We start from the raw sequence: 22,929 nt of genomic DNA, 5'->3' as shown, positions 1-22,929 counted from the left end.
AACTACCTTGTCAGAGTTAATCACCATCACGGCTCTCTATCAGAACGAGAAGAGATGCCTATTTTCACTTAGACCACACGTGTTAAATTACTCATCTATTTGTAATTTGCTTTGGGCAATAGCATCTGTTAAAGGGATAGTTCACCCAAAAATTAAAATTCTATTTAAGTCAATGGCAATGGCTCAACTGTTTGGGAACTATCCCTTTAAATGAGGAAATATGCATTTGGTTTATTACAGCAATTAATTCAGCCTCAAACGTATAGCAGATAATTTTGGCCTTTTGTTTTTGTACTATGTAAGTTATACATATGATACATATGGTACTCAACCAGAACAAAAATAATAATAATTGCTTTGGTGTAGTGGTTGTTGCCGTGTTTAAAAGGTAAGAAATACATCTTGGGTTCAAGAAGAAGCCACTCTGTATCATATAAATCACAATGCAGTTCACAACATTTAACACAAATGCATAAATACAACCATAAAGTTAAGTCAAGTCTTTACTAAGTGCTATATAATATCTTCATTACAATTGGAATGAATTAATGAATTAATTAAACTTAGGAGTTGAGTGTTTCAAAGATTATTTTCAAAGATTAACCTTGTCTTGCCAATGGGCTAGATGCGACGGCTGCATTTGGTGGAGAATTTAAGAAAACATTACAGTGAAAAGAATTCATATTCACAGGAACAAATATTCATTTTAAACATATAAACAGTAGAGACATTTCAACTTAAATCTGCCACATCCCATTTACCTGTTAATATTTTGCTTATTTATTTTATATTAATAATTTAACTAGGAAAATCATGAGGGACAATATTTACACTACACTACAGCTTTCTAAAAAAGCTGTAGTGTAGTGTAATTAACTTCAGCCAGAATGTCAAGAGCACTGAAATGAATGGCCTCTGACCGGAGATGCACATTACTTAGCATGCATGCAGCCGTTTAGGACCAAGGACAGCTCAAGACCAAACAAAATAAAAGCAAAAGGAAAGAAGTTGGGAGTCGAGGGACAAGACATGGCGGAGTGAATACAAAATAAGGCTACTTGTCAAATGCTCCACACCAATTGACCATTCAGCCTTCAGGGTTTCTCATTCATATTACTCTTAACACTACCAGAGTCAAAACTGCACCAAACACAAAAGACATCGTAAATAAGCTCTATCTATTCCATGGCATACTAGTGCATATGAGACAGTGAGAAAGATAATAATACGTAAGGGCCCCACCATAATAACAAATCAATAAATAAAACCAGAACGTAACTCTCTACTATACAGTATCTTGCTTTCTTGCATTCACCTGCTTTCTTTAGTCCTTGGATACTACCTTAACCTGTCATGTCTTTAAACAGTTCCTGACTGCATGATACGACCTTCAGTATAATTAGCAGTGGATGTCAGCATCCAAAGGCCACACTAAATATTAATGCACCCTTCCTGTACAGCATGTTTATGCAAATCCCTCAAGATCTCTATGTGATGCTGGATTATGTGATGTGGTTATCCCCCCAAAATTTGATTTTAGATTTTACAAAATACATATAAATGTCTCTGATTGTGACATTTAATACTAATACTAGTTAGATTCATACTACACAGTGTATACTTCATACGGCACACTATTTGTTAAATAGTAGCATGCACACGATTATATTAATACACTAATTTAGCATTTTTAATCCAGCAAATACAAGTATTTTGCATTCCAATCAATGAGTAAAGAAAGAGATTAAAAATCATATTTGAGATTATGTTCATTCATCACCCTAAAATATCAATACTGATAGCCTAACACCTATGAGGAAGTGGTAATTCTTGTCTTAATGTCTTAAGCACATGTTAGAGTTTCTGACTGAACACCATGAGGTTTTGCTTGTCCCGTGACAACAGTTCACTTAAACCTGCTCCACTTTAGCTCCATTTGTGCAAAAAAGGCAAGATGTCAAAATCGAACTGAACTGTTCTGTGTCAGCATTCTTTAAACGAGAAAAGGAGTCTGCAAGAATGAAATTGCAAGTGCAAAGTGCTTATATAAATATTTAAGATAGACTGCACAGCCATTGTTCTCTGTGAATAAACATTTCAGAGAAAAGTTTGAAAGCTGCAGTTGTCATTAAATAATAATAATAATAATAATAATAATAACTAAAAGCTAAAGTTCGAGATTAAACTTTAAATGTTGGCTTGGCGAAAAGCAGCCTCAGCAGCCTTGGGGCAAAAGAGCCAGAGTACTTGTGTGTCCGGCGTTCTTGAGCTGCCCCACAGCAAAAACAAACAAACAAACAAACAAACAAACAAAAAAAACACTAAAACAGTTATAGTTTTCATATTTTTCTATGGACCCGTGCTATTTTCTATTCTAATAAAAACCCTACGAGGCTATGACATCAGCTTCAACAGAGCTGGCTAGCTGGATGCAAAATAATTCATGCCTTTTATTGTTTTCCCTGTTTGTTATTTGTAAATTATTTGTAACATTCAGTTACATCAAATATGTAGTTAATACCATTACATTTAAGATTTAAAAAATGTTATGGTCTGTCAGTATTTAGGAGATTACAGTAGTCACTTAAATGAAACATTTTCAACGTCTGAACTGAGATCTTGAAGGATTTGTTATCCTGTGACTCCCTCATGTGGACAACATTAGCATTATGGCCTTCATCTCTGAACAACATTAAGATTAAATGGCTAATATTAATGAATGATTAGAAAAATGTAATGATTACTTTACTGATAACATACCCACATTCAACTCAAATTCACTAATTCTGTATCTTATTTCATATTTTAAGAGTTAAAATTTCAACTGACATTTTAAGCATGATTGATTATTATGTGACTTGTTAAATGGTTATCTAACAATTATAAAATATAAACAATATAATGATGACAAAAGTACATCAGTTATTGTTTTCATAACATTTTCTATAGACACTTGTTATTTTGTATTGTAATGAAGAAGTTTTTATTATCATTGCTAAAAATTAAACACTAATTTCATTCATATTGTTTTTCAATAGGTCAAGCACCTTTTCATAAATATGGCTGTTTCCAAGGGTTTTTTAGGATCTACATTTCAAAAAGTAAAAGTAAAGTACTTCAAGCATTTTAAGGAGCTTGTATGAACCCTGGTAATATTTGTTATTGACCGCTGTAATTGTCTATTCTAAGAAACAAGTTTATTATGAAAATAAAAGTGTAGCTACCAGTTAAGTTGTGCAATAAACAAATTGCAAACAATAGTAAAGAGCACGTTTTAGGGTATTAGGTGTTTAAATCCAGAAATGGAAAAATCAAATGTGAAATAACATGTCATAATTTTCATTAAATAAAGATTAATTCTTGTTAGAGCAAAAATAAATAAAAAATAAAAAATAAAAAACATAAATAAATACATATAAATGTCTCTGATTGTGACATTTAATACTAATACTAGTTAGATTCATACTACACAGTGTATACTTCATACGGCACACTATTTGTTAAATAGTAGCATGCACACGATTATATTAATACACTAATTTAGCATTTTTAATCCAGCAAATACAAGTATTTTGCATTCCAATCAATGAGTAAAGAAAGAGATTAAAAATCATATTTGAGATTATGTTCATTCATCACCCTAAAATATCAATACTGATAGCCTAACACCTATGAGGAAGTGGTAATTCTTGTCTTAATGTCTTAAGCACATGTTAGAGTTTCTGACTGAACACCATGAGGTTTTGCTTGTCCCGTGACAACAGTTCACTTAAACCTGCTCCACTTTAGCTCCATTTGTGCAAAAAAGGCAAGATGTCAAAATCGAACTGAACTGTTCTGTGTCAGCATTCTTTAAACGAGAAAAGGAGTCTGCAAGAATGAAATTGCAAGTGCAAAGTGCTTATATAAATATTTAAGATAGACTGCACAGCCATTGTTCTCTGTGAATAAACATTTCAGAGAAAAGTTTGAAAGCTGCAGTTGTCATTAAATAATAATAATAATAAAATTAAAACTGAAGAAATGCCCCAGAAAACAAATGGGTCAGACTTAAAATTTTTGGATTAAGAGCTGAATCCAGACATCTGCTATAATCCTGTCTTGCATTTATGTCTAATTTCCATTTTGTTAAAAAGCATCTGCATAGTGGGCTTAAAGTTGACAAAGCCGCCACACTCAGCATTTAATGACATTCCTTACTGATCTCTCTCTATCCCTCGGCTTGCAAGTGATTTTAGATGCCAGCATACGAGAGAAAACAATTACAAGTGACATCTCCATTTGTTTTTTAAGACAGCCATCAAAAGCATTTACTCAGTAACTGAACACTCAAAAAACAAGTGCACTTGAATTGGGGGGGGGGGGATATTATAAAGCAGTTTCCACAAATAGAGTACAAAAATATTTTTTTTCTTTAACACATGACAGATTAAAATTTGAAGGAACTTTTTCTGGAATACAAAATGCACACGGATTTAATGGTTTTATCCCATTACCCGGCAGTACTGGGTATACACAGAAAAGCAGAATGACCATGAACCATGAAACCCTCAAATACAGCTTTTCAAGAAAGTCTTTGAAAAGTCTTAATGCAATCTGGGTCACGATTCATACAGACAATCACAATCAATTAAAGGCTGTATCCTAGCAACAGTCTTTAAATGTGAGATTTTGGGGGTCGATTCTTTTCACCAAATCTTCCCAACAGTCCTTTAGTGCTACAAACTAAGACAACAGCAGGAGCAAGACAGGAAGGAGGGTTTCAAACAAGGTTTCGGTTGTCAATCATTCAGTTCAATCTTGACAGCATCATCACGTCACTGTCCAAACCATAAATAAATGAAAACAATAACAAAATAACTGAATAGCCTGATATGAAGCTATACGATGACAGCATAATTGCAATTAATCTGATTTAAAGACCAAATGTGAAGGCAATTTTTGGTTGATTTTGTCTCAAGTTAAATTGTATTTAGTCAGAATGTTCTGCTAGTACAGCGAAAATATAGATTTTTCCATATATATAGTGAAATACTTGAGAATTTTGTAAAGTTTCAGTACTTAAAACCCTAAGTATCGATACACAAATATTTTAAAATTGTATTGAATATGGATATTGTTCAAGGTATTGTATTAAAAAGGTATCATAAAATTCAAACATCATGACACCACTACTCAGGATAAATGAAAATCTAAGCTGAATGTAGAAAACAAATACACAACATCACAACTAATCTGCAAACAGCAGCTTTTCATTGACAGCATGGTTACTTGTTGCTAAATGGAGAAAAACAACTGAATGAAAGGCAGAAGAACCCAGAAAAAAGTAAGATCAGTTATTAAATAAATACAGTACTTTTAAAATGTCTGTTGTTATACCACTGCTTCCTTCACACACACAACAAAAAATATGCATTTGTAATGTTGTCTGTTGTTTCTCTTAGGAATTTCACCTTTGGCACTAGGGATGCAAGAACTACTTCCATTAGATGCTACCATTGGAAATGACCTTGACCTTGACCTGCTGAGAGTTAGTTTCTCTGCTTGATTGGGATTTCCGCTTGACTTCAGACCAATGGGGAGTGTGTGTCATTTGAACAGAGCGTGTACTTGAGGAAGTGAGCGAGAGAGACTGAGCGACAGACAGGGAGAGAGGGAACATTGAACAGACTTCCGAACTCATTTCTTGGAAGCTGAGTCGGCAGAGCTACCTGCTGGGAGTGGGACGAGGGCCAATCAGTTCATGTCACGAACCCCATGGGCGGGATATAATAACCTTTACTGTGCTGCTGGCCCTCTACAATGGCTTGATATTTCAGTGTGTGTGTATGTGAGAAATGAGCAATGTTAAACAGCCCTCTACAGACACCTTGGCAATTGAATCGCCATTGGCTAGTATTTTTTTTAGTTTACTTACCAGACTGAAAATACTAGGCCTATATATATATATAGCCTACTGTATATTTTTGTAAAATGGTAAAGCTTTTTAAATATCTGAAAGTGCACTCTTAACATCAGTCAGTCAAGCATTATAATATGACAATATGATAATCAAGTATTATTTAATGATAGAACTTTAGTAATCAGTATTAAAACTTAGTAACCATGTATGAATGCATAGACATTTTAACTGAATTTAGGACTGGTGGTGGTGCTTTTTTGGTCATTCAGTGTATGTTAGTAAAAACTAACATTAATACTGATAAGAAGATAATAATAATAATAATAACTAAAAGCTAAAGTTCGAGATTAAACTTTAAATGTTGGCTTGGCGAAAAGCAGCCTCAGCAGCCTTGGGGCAAAAGAGCCAGAGTACTTGTGTGTCCGGCGTTCTTGAGCTGCCCCGCAGCAAAAAACAAACAAACGAACAAAAAAAAACAACAAAAAAAAAAAAAACACTAAAACAGTTATAGTTTTCATAATATTTTTCTATGGACCCGTGCTATTTTCTATTCTAATAAAAAACCCTACGAGGCTATGACATCAGCTTCAACAGAGCTGGCTAGCTGGATGCAAAATAATTCATGCCTTTTATTGTTTTCCCTGTTTGTTATTTGTAAATTATTTGTAACATTCAGTTACATCAAATATGTAGTTAATACCATTACATTGAAGATTTAAAAAATGTTATGGTCTGTCAGTATTTAGGAGATTACAGTAGTCACTTAAATGAAACATTTTCAACGTCTGAACTGAGATCTTGAAGGATTTGTTATCCTGTGACTCCCTCATGTGGACAACATTAGCATTATGGCCTTCATCTCTGAACAACATTAAGATTAAATGGCTAATATTAATGAATGATTAGAAAAATGTAATGAAATGTAATGAACGACTCGAAACAGGTGAACTAATTCAGTGCAGAACCTATAGGATGTTGGGCATGCGCGACTGAATGAATCACTCTCCGAGACGACTCGTTCTTCCCGAGTCACATAAAAGATTTGTTCAAAAGAACGAATCGTTCAAGAACGACCCATCACTAATCGCTTGATGGAGAGTGAAGCTCTGAAAGCATTCAGTCATAGTGTTCCGCGAGTGAAAATATATCTGTGCTAAACTTATACTTAGCCTCCAACTCACACACTGGCGAGTAAAATCTGAGAATTTATTAGCCATTGGCTAATATTAGACATCATTTAGTCGCCCAGAGTGAAGATTAGTCGAATATGCGAGTGATTTACTCGCATTGTAGAGGGTTGTTACATGGAGCACTGAGGTTTTCTCCAACAAGCTGTTCTCAACAAGTCATCTTTTATAGATGTGTTACATGCTTGCATCTGTCATACTGTGCGAATCATGCTGGGAAAACATCAGTCAGGTTTCAAGTTTGCACAAACTTTTGGAGTCTTGAGAAATTTATAGTTATATATCTGCATTAGATATTAAGACTTGTGTATAGATTTATATTTCCTAAGTTTAAAGATGTTCTTTATTGGTAAATTACTAAACTAACTAAATTTGTGCTTGAATGAGGTTTGTGCTTTAAAAAAATCCTCTATATAGATATACTTAATGGAAAACAAGAAAATATATATATATTTTTTTTTTTCACCAATATAAGCTTGCTTTGATGTTGATGTTCATAAGGGCATGTGCTTGACTGAATAGATGACAAGACATATGTACTGACAGGAACTCCCTGTGGTAGCATCTCTAACAACAGCCTCAGCCATTAGAAGTGATTTTATGTGTGCAAGTGTGTGTGTGTGTGTGGTAAAATTAAGTAAAAGAGATTGTTGCTTTTGTGATTTTGTCTGCTGTGTAGATGTCAGAACTGGGTTTTGAAAAATCCATATAGTCAACAACTGGTTTAGGCCTTATCAACATCGTGTCACAATTTCAGACCCATCAGTGAATGACCTGGACTTGATGTGAATAAAAAGCACAGTAACAGGTGTGAGCACAGTTCAAAATGACTCGTTCTTTCGGTCTAATGTAGTGTAGTGTTTGGACGTGTGTCCACACAGAAGGTCAACTCAGAAAACAGGGCCAAGTATGAGGGCACCATCTGTCCCATGTGCATGTCTGCGTTTGTGTTTGAACAACAATGTCAACACTCAAGCGTCCAAGTCATATGCATTGTGCAAAGATTAAATATAAAAGATTATGGTTTTATAGATTAAGGGCAGATTTTTGTTAAATAATAACACCTGTCATACACTACTGTTTAAAAGTTCTAGGTCAGTAAGATTTGTTTTATAAAATAAATTAATACTTTTAATCAGCAAGGGTGACTTGAATTGATCAAAACAAGACATAAATACATTTTACCATTTAATAAAATAGGCATACTTCAAATAAATGTGGTTCTTTTATTCATTAAATAATCCAGATTTTTTTTAAACCATGATTTTCAAAATAATATTAAGCAGAATAACTGTTTTCAAAATTGATAACAGTAATAAATGTTTTTTTGAGTGCCAAATAAGCATATTAGAATAATTTCTGAAGGATCATGTGAAAGACTGGACTAATGGTGAACTATCATCTTATATAATCTTATATAATCTTATATAATCAGTATATATATATATATATATATATATATATATATATATATATATATACACACACACACATATAAACAGGTGCATCTCAATAAATTAGAATGTTGTGGAAACGTTCATTTATTTCAGTAATTCAACTCAAATTGTGAAACTTGTGTATTAAATAAATTCAATGCACACAGACTGAAGTAGTTTAAGTCTTTGGTTCTTTTAATTGTGATGATTTTGGCTCACATTTAACAAAAACCCACCAATTCACTATCTCAACAAATTAGAATATGGTGACATGCCAATCAGCTAATCAACTCAAAACACCTGCAAAGCTTTCCCAAGCCTTCAAAATGGTCTCTCAGTTTGGTTCACTAGGCTACACAATCATGGGGAAGACTGCTGATCTGACAGTTGTCCAGAAGACAATCATTAACACCCTTCACAAGGAGGGTAAGCCACAAACATTCATTGCCAAAGAAGCTGGCTGTTCACAGAGTGCTGTATCCAAGCATGTTAACAGAAAGTTGAGTGGAAGGAAAAAGTGTGGAGGAAAAAGATGCACAACCAACCGAGAGAACCGTGGCTACAGTTGTCCTCTCCTGAACCACAGACAACGTCAGAGGCGTCTTACCTGGGCTAAGGAGAAGAAGAACTAGACTGTTGCCCAGTGGTCCAAAGTCCTCTTTTCAGATGAGAGCAAGTTTTGTATTTCATTTGGAAACCAAGGTCCTAGAGTCTGGAGGAAGGGTGGAGAAACTCATAGCCCAAGTTGCTTGAAGTCCAGTGTTAAGTTTCCACAGTCTGTGATGATTTGGGGTGCAATGTCATCTGCTGGTGTTGGTCCATTGTGTTTTTTGAAAACCAAAGTCACTGCACCCGTTTACCAAGAAATTTTGGAGCACTTCATGCTTCCTTCTGCTGACCGGCTTTTTAAAGATGCTGATTTCATTTTCCAACAGGATTTGGCACCTTCCCACACTGCCAAAAGCACCAAAAGTTGGTTAAATGACCATGGTGTTGGTGTGCTTGACTGGCCAGCAAACTCACCAGACCTGAACCCCATAGAGAATCTATTATTGTCAAGAGGAAAATGAGAAACAAGAGACCATAAAATGCAGATGAGCTGAAGGCCACTGTCAAAGAAACCTGGGCTTCCATACCACCTCAGCAGTGCCACAAACTGATCACCTCCATGCCACGCCGAGTTGAGGCAGTAATTAAAGCAAAAGGAGCCCCCAAGTATTGAGTACATATACAGTAAATGAACATACTTTCCAGAAGGCCAACAATTCACTAAAAATGTTTTTTTATTAGTCTTACGAAGTATTCTAATTTGTTGAGATAGTGAATTGGTGGGTTTTTGTTAAATGCGAGCCAAAATCATCACAATTAAAAGAACCAAAGACTTAAACTACTTCAGTCTGTGTGCATTGAATTTATTTAATACATGAGTTTCACAATTTGAGTTGAATTACTGAAATAAATGAACTTCTCCGCAACATTCTAATTTGAGATGCACCTGTATATATATAAACACAAAACAGTTATTTTCAATTAATAATATTTCACAATATTACAGTTTTTACTGTATTATGATCACGTAAATGCAGCCATTGTGAGTGGAATAAAAAAAATAATTAGAATTTCTACCTATATTAACCCCATAACCTTGACACCTGGAGGAGCAGAGCTATTTAAGTTTTAAATGTTTCGCTTCAGTCAAGTTTATGACTTTTTTACTCATTTATCCTGATGTAATTTAACATCTGACAGAAATTTGCTTTAAAAATCACCTTTCTAAAGTGAAAAAGTCCTTTGTTTCCTAAAATGACTCACAAACATTTATGATGCCATTTTAAATATACTTAGCAGTGACATCTTAATTGGCCATTCCAGGCTCACACGCTTTCCCTTTCAGCTCTCTCTTATACACTCACAAAAACAATGGCCTCAGTTGGGCCAAATGGCTTTCCGTGACAAAGTAGAAATCAGAGGAAGAAGCAAAGAGAGTGTAGATCAGGGAATAGAGGAGGAATGGAGGGAAACACAAGAAGACGAGAAATGACAGGCACAGACACAGGGAATGAGAGACACTCTTAAAAAGCGCGAGAGAGATGCAATATCCCTAAAGTAGAGCAACCATCTCTCTCTCGATTTCTTTTTCTCAAGCCCTGAGGCAGTTTTCCCAATCACAAAACAAACTAAAACCCAACAGATAGTGGAGTTCACATAGACTAGAGTGTGTGTGTTACAGCATGCCAGAGAGTGCAGGTGAATGTTAAAAGTGTGTCATGTTTGTGTGGGTGGAGTCTGGCCGAATGTGCTTGGTGTTCAAACACCCTCAAAGTTTCAGGACTCAGGACGGCAGAGTTGTTTCGGCAGAGTTGGGGGGGGGGGGGGTTGCCATGGTGATAAGGGGGTCCTGGTCTAGCGTAACTGGTTAACACTGATAGAAATAGTCTGAAGAAGTGAAAGAGAGTGTGAGAGAGAAGACAGTGAATGAGAATAGAAGAAAAGCAGCAAAAGAGGGAGGAACCCTGCTGAGTGCACTGACTGAGAGCAGTGGGACGGAGAATTTACTTAAGGGTTCTTTCCTTTTATTAAGACTTACAAACATTTTAAGTCTGTTTATGTGTATTTATTCTTCTCTAGAGTGAAAAGCCTGTGTCCCTGTATGTGGTTGTCTCGAGGACGTTAATTACTCGATCATTTACGTCACATCTAATGTGATTTAAATGTAAATATTGGCAGCTTGCAGTTTGGTTTGGAGGGAGAGATGTTGAGCTCATGGATGCTAGTGCATGTAGGCCATTACACTGCATCTGTCCCTGGGCTATGGCACAACAATGAAGCCTTTCATTCTCTCTGTAGCCCCATATCAGCCCCCTCCCCATTAGACACACACACACCATCCACTCCCTAACCTTCTCCACCTCCTCTTTCCTTTCCTCTCCTCCTGACCTCTTTATCACATTCTCTCATGGTTTTGTAAGACTGCCATTAGCATCAGCTTCACAGTCAAAAGCAAACATTTATAAAACATAAATTCTTTTACACCAACTTTGTCCGGGACATTAAAAAAGTTTTTTAAATGGCAAATTTATTTTAAAACAAACAAACAAACAAACAAAAAATAGATAGGATTTTTCATTAAGTGATGTGTAGTTTTTGTATGGTGGATCAGAGCTCAGCAGATTTAAGGAAAATACCATCATTGTAATATTAAAATAAGAAGTTATGAAAAGGCGGATGATGAACTGGAACCGAATGAAATCAAAATGAAAATATTGCCACTTAACCAATCAGTCATACTTATATTTGCTCATCCATGCATTCATTCACTGACATATAAAATCCTAGGCTGACAGTGGCTGATGTAGAAATTAAGTTATCAAATTAAGTATGACACAAGTTAATAAGCTCTTGAATTGGACAACATAACTGTGTTCAGTGTGCTATTGAAATTGTTGTGTAAATGATTTTTGGTCACACTTTATTTTAAGGTCAAATTCTCACTATTAACAAACCATTAACTACGACTCTTGCCTCAGTAAACTCCTAATTTGCGGCTTATTAATAGTTAGTAAGGTAGTTGTTATGTTTAGGTATGTGGAATATGGTCATGCAGAATATGTACTTTATAAGTACTAATAAATTGCCAATATGTTAATAATAGGCATGCTAATAAGCAGCTAGTTATTGAGAATTGGTTCCTATACTAAAGTGTTTTTTTTTTTTGTTTTTTTTTGGTAATGGTAATGTCATTCTTTATATTTCAGTTTTGATTTGAAAATTAGAATCTCTATATACATACATCAAACTATTCATTATCAAAATTCATTGTTGATATTGTATGTATCAGGTTCTACAAATGTTAATGTCAGTCGCCGCATAAATACAGGCAACTTATACACAGACAAACACACAAAGATGGACACATATTCAAAGGCAAACCTGCATACAACATGTACTGTAAAAAAGATGTGGAAGAAAAATGAGGACTGTTTTGCAGGTTTGCACTGCTATATTGTATAAGTCAGCTAAACCTTACAAAACCACCCTTTGGTTACATCCCACTGACAAATTCTCAATTACAAAAATGATTCATAAATAAAGAAATCTAAAATTTCATTGTAAAAATTATAAAAGCAAAGTTCACTTTTAGGAGCAGGAATGTATAAGTCATTATAATTAGTTTAATGCAATATTTAGTTCCAGTCCTCTAATCTGATTGGACAAGCAGGGTTCAAGAGTTTGTGTCCCGCTGTGATTCAAACAGGAGCATGTGAGTGGTGATGAGTGAAAGTGGAACTTGTCATATTGCTTATAATTATATAAAAACAATAGACATATATGTTAATAACACATTGTGTGTGAGGGCTCACCAGACATCGCTGTTGCTATGGTGTCATTTTGCATATATAAAAAAATCAATATGCACTACAGGGGATATGAATGATGTTCTTTCATTTGGCAGTTAGCCTGGATTGATTTGCTCTAAAGAGTCATAGATGCATCAGAAATAATATAGCTTAAATAAGCCTCTTCATCATCTACAGTCTTTTCCGTTACATTATATACAGATCTTTCTTGTGTTTGCATTTCTCATTTGGTCAAGCATAAACATATTGAAATTCTGGCTAACTCTACTTAGCATACTTGGGAATAAACAAAAACTTCATAAACAAGACTTGATAATAGACACTATGTACAATAACATTGCATTTTCATCTTTCAAAAGACACACACTGCATTATGGTCTATTCATAGCTTCATTCTACAGAGTAGATCTGTTGAGGAATGAAGCCACGATTAATTACAATATTCCTTGGCTGAAATAAATGGTGTTTCCCAAATAGTGACGGAATGAAAGAGTAAACAAAAGAAAGAGAGAATATGAAAAGGGACAGGGTCTCAGATGACTTGCGAGGATCAGAGACATGGTTATGTGTTGTTTCCTTTATTGGAAGCGGACCACTTTCCAGTTATTTTTAGGTCTGATAACACAAGACCTAAGGAGCTGTCAATCACATACTGGCATTCTTAATGGACATCCTGCAAGCTGACCTTTAACCCAATCATCACAGAGGGACTGACAGAAAGAGAATGCTGTCAAGTTATGTATCTGCTGCCCAATGCTGACTGATCTCAGAAAGTGTCTGTGAAAGACTGACACAATCTTCAGCATTAACATATCCTCTTATACTCACACACACTTACACAACGAATGTGTTCAAAGTGCAACAATAGAAATGTGTGAATATTGCTCACAACAACACATATCCACATGCCTATAATTGGGCAGGACTGCCTTCCAACATTTACACACAGAAGTGAAAAAAATTATAACGGAATGAGTCCCAAACAAGTCTAGACATGGGACAACTTCCGTGCAGGAAAGATATCATTATCCTTCAGAAATGAATCTAAAATTCTGATTTTGTGCTCAATAAACACACACACACACACACACACACACACATATATATATATATATATATATATATATATATATATATATATATATATATATATATATATATATGTGTGTGTGTGTGTGTGTGTGTGTGTGTGTTGTGTATCATGACATAAGATTTTGGTTATACTGTACAACGCACCATTAACTCACACTTAACCTTGAGCTGTAACAACTGTTCATTCAGACATGCTTCTATTAAGCCACATCATGGAAAGCTTCTCCATTGCATAAACTAAGTTATTTTTAAGTATTACTTTGTGGTTTCATGTACACTCACTCACACATTCACAGCAGGTGCGAAAGAAAAGCTGCTCATCAGGGCTCGATTTAAAGAGCTGACTTGCCATGCAAAACTTCATCCGATGACAGTTATAAAAGCTCAGTTTCTCAATAACAATGTGGAAAAAAGGTAAAGAGAGAAGAGAGAAAAGAGAAAAGGAAATAGGCTGTTAAGAAGGTCAGTACAAATTATTTACTGTTGTTTTCAGCAGAATCTAACACAACAAGGGCATGAATTCTAGACTTGTCTCTGAGGGAACCCGCTAACCCAGAAAATATCAGCAGTGAAACACATTAAACAAACTGACACTGACATTCCCCTAAAAAGCCCAGAACAACTTTATCAGTGGGTCCTATTCAGGGACGTGCAGAAAGTTCCTCAGGGGCAGGGCCTCAAATGTAAAAGGGGCAATATAAGGAAAAATAAAAATTATATATATATATATATATATATATATATATATATATATATATATATATATATATATATATATATATATATATATATAGGTCAAACGATTGGATAAATTACTATTTTATATTTTTGCAAGATGTCACTTATAGTCATCAAGCCTGCATTTATTTGATCAAAATTTTAATATACTTTATTAATTTACTTTATTTACTTAATGCATTTTATGCATTGCTGATTTATTAGCAATGTTGAAAACCTGTGATACTTTTTTCAGGATTCTTTGATGAATAAAAAGTTAAATAAGAACAGCATTTATTTCAAATATAACTTTTGTAATAGTATAGCCTACACCACCGTTCAAAAGCTTGAGGTCAGTATTTTTTTGTTTTTTAAGAAATTAGTTTTTATTCAGCAAGGATTTGTTAAATTGATAGAAACAGTGATAGTAAAGATTGATATTGTTAGAAAACATCTCTATTTTGAATAAATGCTGTTCTTTTTAACTTTTTATTTATCAATGAACCTCAAAAAAGTATCACAGGTTCCAATAAATAAAAAAATTAAAAAATTAAGCAGCACAACTGTTTCCAACATTGATAATAAATCAGCATATTAGAATGATTTCTGAAGGACCATGCATTGAAGAATGGAGTAATGATGCTGAAAATTCAGCTTTGAATCACAGAAATAAATGATATATATATATGTTATGTATATCATAGGCCTACATAAATATAAGTGAAGTGAATAGCCTACTGATTACCATTATTGCGACTTTTGGCGCTGCATGGTTTTGGGCAGTGCTTTTGTAGTCGTTTAGCATACATTTTCCCAGCGATGCAATTTGATTTATAAAATGAGACAAACCACAGATCCAGATTGCTCCACAAATAAGCTTGTCTGTCCCATGTCATTTTGAACCGATTTATGAATAAGAACGGAAAATAACCGCTCCACTTCACGTATTGTCCAATGAAATGTGAACTTCTTGTGCCAGATCATGATTGGTTGGTGTATTATACATGAAAAACGGGCATTGATGAATTATGTAATATTCTAAAATATATAATATGAGGATTTTTAATTAAATCGACACACTAGCTTTGATTATTGATGAAAAATGTTTCAAATATTGTTTGGTTTATTTTTTTTCCTTCCGTTGACCCATAGGCACTCACTGAAATAACCATATATGGCTCAAGAGCCACGGTTTCCGAACAGACTGCGGAATATCAGTCAGTCAAGAAAAACACACGCAACCCATAGCAACGCCTCAGATTGACAGATATGTAAAAATAAACAGGAATTTTCTGACTTTTGAGCAATTAGTTACTGTTTTTTACAAATTGTCATGTTAATTAGAATTCAAATGCATTTTGTTTTATTGACCACAATATCATTGCTATTTGTCCAAGTGTTACATCCTCTGTCGTGTCTGTCGTGTTACCGCCTCTATATTTGGTCTTGTTCCTGTCCTTGTTACGTGTGTGATTATTAGTTAAGTGTTGTCCAGCCGTGTTTCAGTAATTATCAGTGATTGTCATGTGTATTTAGTTCCTGCCTGTTTAGTTAGTGTTTGTCTGGTCTACTCGTTATTCCCCGGTGTTCCTGTCTGTGTCAACCTTGCCTTGTCCTGATGTCCTCATTAAAGACTGATTTTGAAGTTACTCCTCGTCTGCGTGTTCCTCGTTCCTCCCTGCTGTGTGCACCGTAACACCAAGAGGGGCACTTTTGAATAATTTTGAAAAAGGGCTTTTTCCTCACTATTCTATACCCACAAACAAGTCCATAATGCCATAGACATTGAAGGAAATGCACAATATTTTTTTTCTGTTTCAATTTTTCTGGGTTCCGTTTTTTCCATTTAAATTTTTCTAGACTCATTTTTAATGGTAAAATTTAATTTTATTAAGTAAAAAACATGTCTAATTAATTTAAATGGAAACTTACACAATTCAACATCAATTTATTAAAAGTTTAAAGAAAATTAGTTTTTTAAAGCCCTATGAAATACTTTTTTTTTTTTTTTTTTTGCTCAAAATCTGTTTTATTATTATTTATTTTATTTAAATTTCCATTCATTTTCTGGATTAAATTTTAATAATTTCATTAAAATTTAATAATCAAAAGCATCTCTAAATAATTGATTTTATATTTTAAAAAATACTGTTACCAGAAATACCAGAAATACTGTTGTATATTCACATTTTTATGGTAAAAAAAAAAATCTGGTAAATATTTAAAAATACTTTTTTTTAAATAATTGTATTAGCACTGATACTATCATTACATTAAGTAATATATTTCTGTCACAGTTTCTTCAAGTTAAACCAAATTTTTATTTTGATGGGATTTTGTGAAGCCCTTTTAGTGTCTCTGTTTATGATATGACGGACATAAAGTGACTCTCAGATCAGTTCTAGAGATCATGTTCATGTGTTCATGTACTCATATATTGAGGCGGCAGAGGCTGAAAACACTGTGAGAGTCACGCATGCTTTAGTATGTGTGTAGTAAATTAAACCCTGCATCTGCGCCATTCATTCATACAGAGACACGCAGAACATGCAGGATTCATATATAAATAGTATTTGGCGGCTTAATACTCACAGACACTAGTCCATATTGCATTTTGATTTAAGTGTACTAACCTACATTTGATTAATCATCCAAAATTTGGCAAATTCCGTGACATTCTGTTATACTGTAAATTCCATTTTAATGACTGGATTCCACAAATCCCTCCACATTTTCTGCATTGCGGAAATCATCAATTTTTTTTTTTGTTTTGTTTGGATGATTTTGATGAGAAAAAAAAAATTATATATATTTTGTAATATGTTGATTTTGTAAGTTTGCCCACTTAAAAAAAAAAATAAAAGATGCGTTTATCATTTTTATGGTAGGTTTATTTTAACTGATAGAGACAGAATATCAAACAAAAAATCCAGAAAAAAGCAGCATACAAATGTTAAAAAAATATATATTTATTTAAAATGTGTGTATATATATAATTTTTTTTTGCATTTACCCAAAATGAGTTTTAAGACCCTTTCAGGCTTAAACAAAATATATTTTACATTTGAAAAATTTTAAGAGAAGAGAAGCGAAGAGAAGAGGAAACACTAATACAGGATAGAAAGCTCTATGAAAATCTTGCAGCTGAAGCACTTTGATCTCCTGGCAGGCCTGTCACAAGTCATGAACACACACACAAATTCCTGCTCCATGTGATCAAGCAACAAATCCAACTTAATTTGTCTTAGAAATTCCCTTCAGTCAGAGCTACGAGGATCTGTGTGAGTACATGGCAAGTACATATAGAAAACTTGGATACACACACACACACACACACACTGACCAATCAACCAAAATAATGGCAGTCATCTCCAATTTTCATTTGCTGTAGACCCCGCAGAGATCATAACAAGGCTTTCTGTGCCCCACTGTCTGTGAGTATGTGTGTGATCTCTCTTTTATCAAAAAATACTATCAGGATACACCCTAAACTAAGCACACACTTGTAGACTCTGCAGAGAATGTGATAAATATAGAGGAACAGGCTGTTTTTTTCCCCAGCTAATGAGTCTTACACTGCAAAAGACATGTCTGAAAAAACAGCTGCTGTGGGCCAATCAGTAGTGATTACTCAGCACTCAGAGTCTGTGTCTGTGAGTGAAAGTGTCTGAAGAACTTACCCTGATTCTTCTCATAGCAGCGACAATCTCCATTCGACTGTTGGGTCTTGGGACATCCAAGCTGCCAACATACTGCAAAAGAAACACATGCTTCAATGTTGATGAGATGAAGATCATTCTGTTTAAACTCTGTTATTAACAGCAACAGAGGAATCACCCAGTCTAAAATTAATGAGGCAGCTTCATTTGCACAACACACGCAAACACACTTTCTAGGTTAATGAGGGCCAAGTTACTTTTGCATTGGCAGGATACTGGCAGCCTCATTTCTCAAATTCTATTTATGCTTAAATGTTCGTCTAAATCAGTGATTCTCAATTGGTTTTGCTTCAAGGCCCGCATTCATCTAAAATTGTTTATTTTACAATGGTAAACAACAAGTGCTCTTAAAATCAAACATGCCAAGAACAACAATATGCAAAGATAAAAAGTCAAACTGACAATTTTGCACATTTGTGACCCTGGCTGTGAAAACCTAGCTAAAGTCATTTTTTATGCTTTTCTACTGTTTTCTTTCATAAAATCATCCTTCATAAGGTAAAGAACATTGTGTGAAAATGTAACATTGATATCTTTAATGGTTAAAATTAAGCTTTGATGCTTGTTATCTCATGATCAGATTCCGAGACTTTAGCCTGGATTTCACAGACAGGGTCACATTAATTAAAAAGATCAGTAGACGTTAGCATGTGCAAATTTGCATTGCTTCAAGTTTTATTATTTGCATGCACAATCCTATAAAAACAAATCTGTAACCCTTTGCTGAACTGGTCAGATTCAGAATTGACAGAAAATTAATGAGGACTGAAATGATCATTTTACATACTTCACTTACCAAAAATTCACAGCAAATGCATAAAACCCTCAAGCAATCACCTAGAACACTTCCATTTTCTTTAGGAAATGTCAAATCTAGTTATACATAGTTTACTGATTAAATTGATTATTCAAAATATGAGTATTTTCTATGTTTACAAAACATAGTGTATGCCCTAATAAAGGTAACAATAAATAAATAAATGTCCCAAATGGATCATCTGACAATCACTGACACAACATTACATATTTCTAAAATGTGAATAGATCAGTGCCAGCTGCAAATAACATGCTTAATCAAGTATAGGTTCAGTGTTTACAAACAACACAGTGTTCTTTCACGCTTGTAATGACCTGTTCTTATGGTTATACGGAGATGTTGACCTTAAATACTTATCTCCAGCTTCCACAGTCTAAATCCAGCTGTAGAGGGACAGCACTACTGACAACAGTTCAGCAAAAATAGCAACTTATACAGCTGATTTAAGCTTTGAAAGACAAGACCGCAAGACTGCTGTGTGACTGTGAATGTGAGTGGTTCTAGGTCTTGGCTTTCCAGCTTTGGCCAATAAAATTCCTGGAAGATAATCCTGCATCACAAATTGGAGCTAAAATTACTCAGCAATAGGCTTCTGAGTGGCTCAGTATACAAAGCTTTAGGTTTCCTGAGGCATTTAGCTGTCTGCAGATTTGAAAAGCTTACAGAAAATCTCTCTGGGAAAACACCAGTATTTATGACATATATTAGACAACAGACTGCAATATTTTTGAAATATGCAAGTGTCTGAGTATGTAGATGTATTTAAGAAATGACTATGTTAAAAATAGACAGAGGAGTTATCTGGGACCTTAAAGGATGTCCTGACTTTCATTAATGGGCACTAATTAAATATTTATCAAGCGGTCATAACCAGGCAGTTTTATGCTGAACAGGACATCGGTTGCTGTATATGATCATAAGCAATATAGAAAACCAAATGTTTATCTGAAAATCTAGCAGGCCAGTGGTGGACAAAATACACAGACTGTAACAAAAAACCCCAACCACTGATTAAGAATTGAAGTTCAATGCTCTCGCTACCAAGGCAGCTCAATGTATTTTGAGACAGCCACTGAGTAGAGGTTTATTCAATGAAATGTTAAATACCAATGTCCCAGTCAAATCTAACCGCAGCTTCTGAAGAAACCAAATACCCTCCAAAGATGTCTCAGCTCAGTAAAATTACTAATGTAACCAGCCATGCAGTCATTACTGAGAAAGTTGTGGCAGACACCAAAATAATGCATAAGGAAAAAAAAAAAAAAAAACCTCTTCGCATACAGGTCAGGGACATTTCTTGTCTTGATCTATTAAGTTGATCAAAAATATATTAATTAAAAATTAACTTCTTACAGATGAGCACAATGAACATGTTTTCAGTTTCTGATTTTAAACACATTTTGATATTTTGGGGGCTTAAAAATAGAAAATAGCTATTATTATTTATTGTAATCACCTGATGTAAGCCAGCATGGCACAACCGACATCTAAAGCATTTGTTGTCATGTAACAATAAAACGATTAAAAAGAGAGATTATTAGGTAGCCTATTATTATTTAAATATCATAGATTTTATGCTTTTATACAGCTCAAATGGAGTAGCCTAACCCTAAAAAACTTAATATTCATGATTCAAATTTTCTAAATATTTGTAAAGAAAATATTATGACCCCTAAATTTATTTTGATACTTTAAAAAATAATAATAATAAATAAATAAAATTATAGGCTATATGAAACCAAAATGAATCTAAAGATTACATTTTCTAAATGTAAAAAGATTTCTCCTCAGACATTTTTGTCATCGACCCTAACTTCTACTCGGTGTCTAATGTCAAAAAACTGCTACCCAAAACATAATCCTGACTGTCTCGCGTGTAATTACTCTTGCTACACAGCCAATTACCCATTTAACGTGCATGCACACTCCAAATGACTACATAAAAGTGTCGGTTAATAGTATAACCAGCAATAATAACAACGGCGATGTTTACAGTTGATATAGTTCACCTTGGCTTGGAAGTGTATTCCGTGTTGATACGCTTCCTCGTTGTGAAGCGGGACTCGCGAATCCGCCACATCGTCCACCAGGTTGTACCTGTTTCTCCCGTGCATTTTCATTGGAACCCGTCCAGATGCTCGGCGAGAAATTTCATCAGCCAGTTCCCAAGCTTCAAACTACTGCCAACTAAAAAGATTGCTCTAGTTTAACCAGCAGAAAACAAGTCGCGGATACAAGAGCGATTCAAAGCGAGGGAGCCCATTATAGTAGCAGCCCGGGAAAAGCTGAATGAAATCACAGGCGCTTCAGCACAAAAGAAATGGGTTGGGCGCCTCTTTCCCCCTCTCTCAGCCCGCAGACATCAGCTGCGTTTATACAAGCCTGGCTTCGGCTCAAGTTGTTCAAGTGCCTCAGCAAGAAGTTTATTAAAAGAGGCGCTATGAGTGAATTCTGAATCCCCAATGACAGGTTTTATTTGCGTTGCTCTCTTCAACCTCTGATGCAATTCTCATGGAGCAAAGTTCCGTCTGCTTTTAGGAACAACCTTCAAGTCTTTCAAACACCATATTTAGCATAATAAAAGCAGTACTTCCTTATAGTTCATAGATGAATTACAACACAATACACCCAGTTCCCATGGGCTATATGCAAAATACCACAGGTTTTTAAAAAAAAACATGGTAACGCTTGACTAGTCCTAGATTTTGGTGCACTGCATAGCTACAATTTTTTTGATATACATATATTTAATATATTCTGTAGCTCAGAAGATGGTTTGCAGACAGGTTTGGCCCAACTCCACAGTGAAGAGATCTGAATTTACAGAGGACAGTTTTACTGGAGTGATTATGGGGAGAATGAGGCTACTTTTTACACCAATGTTTTTTTCAGAGTAGGTTAATTTCGCTCTAGACACACACTGATTTTTTAGTTGCTATAAATAAATAAATAATATCGGATATTTGCACCATTATTGCCAAGAGAATCTTAAAAACAAACAAATAAATTAATTAATTATAACAATCAATTATTGTTTTGCACCAAATATAGGCTACTTAGTGAATAAAGTGACAACTTCTGAAAATATAGAAACCATAGAAAATCTTAAAGGGATAGGTCACGCAAAAAAGTAAGTCAGTAAATAAATAAATAGATACATATATACATAAATACAAATATAATAATGATAAAATCAAATTAAAATAAAATAATAATAATAATAATAATAAAATAAAAAGAAAGAAAGAAAGAAAATCATTTACTCATCCTCATGTCATTCTATGCATTATTTCTTCTGTGATTTGAGAAATGTGTTCACACAAGAAATTTGTACATACAAACATTCTTCAAAATCTTTGGTATTCCACAGAAGAAATAAAGTCTTGCTGGTTTGGAATGACATGAGAGTGAGAAACGATGACAGAATTTTCATTTTTGATTGAACTACCCTGTATCTCTCTTCATACATCTGTGGAGATGAGTTTGTGTTCAAGTCACTGGGTTCTGCAAAACATCACAGAGAGACTGTTAATGAGAGAGCTTCTTTTTTCAATATTGACACAAGTGCTCCCTCTGCTGCATCACAGAGGCATTGTGGACACATTATGAGTTTTCAAATTAAACCGTCAGATTTTCTTTATCATCTGACCGTCGTCTAGAGGCCATAAAATATAAAATATTGAGAATTATGTCACGTTTTT

At 34.4% G+C, this 22,929-nt stretch overlaps 1 protein-coding gene across 1 annotated transcript in view; it reads right to left on the bottom strand.

Annotated features, from left to right (window-relative positions):
* The window catches only part of si:dkey-34e4.1 (carboxyl-terminal PDZ ligand of neuronal nitric oxide synthase protein), a 37,476-nt gene extending 15,719 nt beyond the window's left edge, over nt 1-21,757 (bottom strand). The window contains exons 1-2 of the mRNA XM_058775088.1: nt 21,238-21,757; nt 18,373-18,444 (exon numbers count right to left, since the gene is read on the bottom strand). Coding sequence (XP_058631071.1) covers nt 18,373-18,444; nt 21,238-21,348 — 183 coding nt within the window. The 5' untranslated portion in view covers nt 21,349-21,757. The remainder of the gene's footprint in view (nt 1-18,372; nt 18,445-21,237) is intronic.
* Nucleotides 21,758-22,929: the final 1,172 nt, after the last annotated feature.

The sequence above is a fragment of the Onychostoma macrolepis genome, chromosome 05 (assembly GCF_012432095.1).
Source record: "Onychostoma macrolepis isolate SWU-2019 chromosome 05, ASM1243209v1, whole genome shotgun sequence".
In the NCBI taxonomy this organism is placed as follows: Eukaryota; Metazoa; Chordata; class Actinopteri; order Cypriniformes; family Cyprinidae; genus Onychostoma; species Onychostoma macrolepis.
Note: the sequence above shows the minus strand (reverse complement) of the source record. Positions and strands in the feature narration are given on the sequence as shown.